This window comes from Triticum dicoccoides, chromosome 7B, assembly GCF_002162155.2.
Source record: "Triticum dicoccoides isolate Atlit2015 ecotype Zavitan chromosome 7B, WEW_v2.0, whole genome shotgun sequence".
In the NCBI taxonomy this organism is placed as follows: Eukaryota; Viridiplantae; Streptophyta; class Magnoliopsida; order Poales; family Poaceae; genus Triticum; species Triticum dicoccoides.
In genome coordinates, this window is record NC_041393.1 from 61,500,926 (window position 1) to 61,503,193 (window position 2,268).

Below are 2,268 nucleotides of genomic sequence, written 5' to 3' on the forward strand. Positions count from 1 at the left end.
TGATTAGGATCTTTCAATATGCTATTCTTGATATCATGTTTTTATTCTTGATCCTATCAAGTATGGATTCTAGATTGTTAGTTGGAGCATCCTGACCAGTCTAGTTTATTGTGATATGATCCTGAGGGACTCTTCAAATACATGTAGGGAGTCACACAGGTCTCCGACATATCAAATTGTATCTGGATTTGAGTCAGAGAATTTCCTTTGATTCCTAGCTCAGAAATCTTTGCTTTATTTACTAAAGATTGGAGCACACAAGCGCACATGCAGTAATCTGATTGAGAAAATGGATAGTTGCTGCCATCGATATTAAAGAGTCTGTCTAGTGCCAAAAAGGTCCTTCCAAGGCCTGAGCTATCAAATTCATGTGATACACACTTTGCTCTCTGCGGATCACACTCAGCTTACTACAACTGAGGGTAGGATTGGTTGCACAATGCATGCTATCCATTTGTTATTGGTGATAGGAAGATTGCTCAATCATTGAACTAGCATTGAACAACCTACTTCAGAAAAAACTTAGAGTTAACCATCTAGTGCGAAAGTGCTAGTTTCCCCCTCCCAGAGGTGAGAAGGGAGATATGAGCGTGGCGGTATCTTTTCCTCTTTTGATAGAAGCCCACATGCCCACTCTTCTATCCCACCTATCCACATGGGGTATCAGTGGCCTCGTGATCTGCATGAACAGAGATCACTACACAAAAACAACTATATGAAAAACTTGCTTGCTTCTTCAAATCTCGAAATAATAGAACATATAGAAAGTGTTTCTGTGATTTTTCCATTCTCTTCGGGGAACCTATAGAAAGATTATCAAACGGCTTTCATTCCCTTCAGGGGGGTGTTCCTTCAGAGCAGTCCATATCATCAGATGAACTCCCTGATGAATCAGTTGATGAATCATCAGATGAACTCCCTGATGAATCAGTTGATGAATCATCAGATGAACTCCCTGATGAATCAGTTGATGAATCATCAGATGAACTCCCTGATGAATCAGTTGATGAATCATCAGTTAGCTCATCATAATCCGTGTCGAGATCCGATGAATCATCACTCTCCACATTTTCATGATCTGGAAAAGGGGGCTGCCCCTGCCAGAATTCTACAGCTCCCGGTGGGAGAATGTTTAAATCAAAAGGAAGAACAAGGGCGAGTAAATGATGGAGACTAAAAAATGATTTAAGGTGGCATTGTCCACGGAGAAACCACCCCAAAGCCAAGTCACTATGGTATCTCCTACTACTGGTATGGCGCTAGCTAAGCTTGTAATTACTGTTGCTCCCCAAAAGCTCATCTGACCCCAAGGTGGTACGTATCCTATAAAAGCTGTCACAATCATTAATAGGAATATGACAATTCTGCCGAGTATTCCATTCATTTTCATCATAATACTATGCTTCCTTGCCCGTGTGGAACATGTGTGAGCATTATGTTTTTCCAACAAGTGATCCGACTGGAAGAAGTGTTATATGAGAACTTCGAGATCAAATAGAGAATTTGTCTCTCCATTCCTCGTGAGCCACTTATTTCTCCGAAATCAGAGATCAGAGTGATTTTCCTCCTTTTTCTCAAATAGTCGATGGTCTTACACCATTGGGATACTTCGGATAAACTGGAGTACATATATGAGAGACCGGTGCTAAAACCTTTTCTCGAGATATCTTCTAGATTCTTAGGGTCCTTGCTCCGGATCTCGCCCCCTCGGCGCGAAAGCAGTTGGTTCCGTAGTTTGAGAATTCTACTAATTCCAAGTATTCCATTATTATTATTAAATAAGAGAATATAAAAAGTAAAGATGAGAAGACATAACCAGAAAAATTGTGAGAAATAAGTTAATTTATCAAGTTGAGGCATTTTGATTTGGATTTCAAATAAGAAAGAAAAGACTCCGAACCGTACTTTTGCTATTTTATATCTATACAAAAAGAGATTGACGACCAAAATGGAATATTTGCCATTTCTGATGTGAATGAGGGAGGTTGTCTGCTCGGGTAGGGGTGACTGGAACCCTCCCAAGTCATCGCTCAAGAAAGCACCACAGTCACACGAGAAAGAGTTTGGACTATGACGAAGACGAGCAAGCCTTTGTTGGGGAGTGATCGGGGAAGAGTTGAGTACAAGAGGAAGGTGGAAGTAAGAAAGCACCAGAAGAGCCAGGTGCGAAGATAGACCATCAAAGAACTCCATAGCAGAGCAAAAAAGAGAAAGGCAAGGCTCGCAAAGAACAAAGGCTCAACCATCAGATCCAACACAAAGCCCTCA

The 2,268-nt window shown here is 41.0% G+C and overlaps 1 protein-coding gene across 1 annotated transcript; it reads right to left on the bottom strand.

The window, feature by feature from the left end:
- Positions 1–1,383: 1,383 nt before the first annotated feature.
- Positions 1,384–1,860, bottom strand: LOC119335231 (putative ATP synthase protein YMF19). The gene has a single exon (XM_037607388.1). It carries the CDS (start codon positions 1,858–1,860, stop codon positions 1,390–1,392), a length of 471 nt encoding a protein of 156 aa, XP_037463285.1. The 3' UTR covers positions 1,384–1,389.
- Positions 1,861–2,268: the final 408 nt, after the last annotated feature.

Coding starts and splice junctions, on each gene's coding strand:
- LOC119335231 (XM_037607388.1), bottom strand. CDS start 1,860: ATGCCTCAACTTGATAAATTAACTTATTTCTCACAATTTTTCTGGTTA.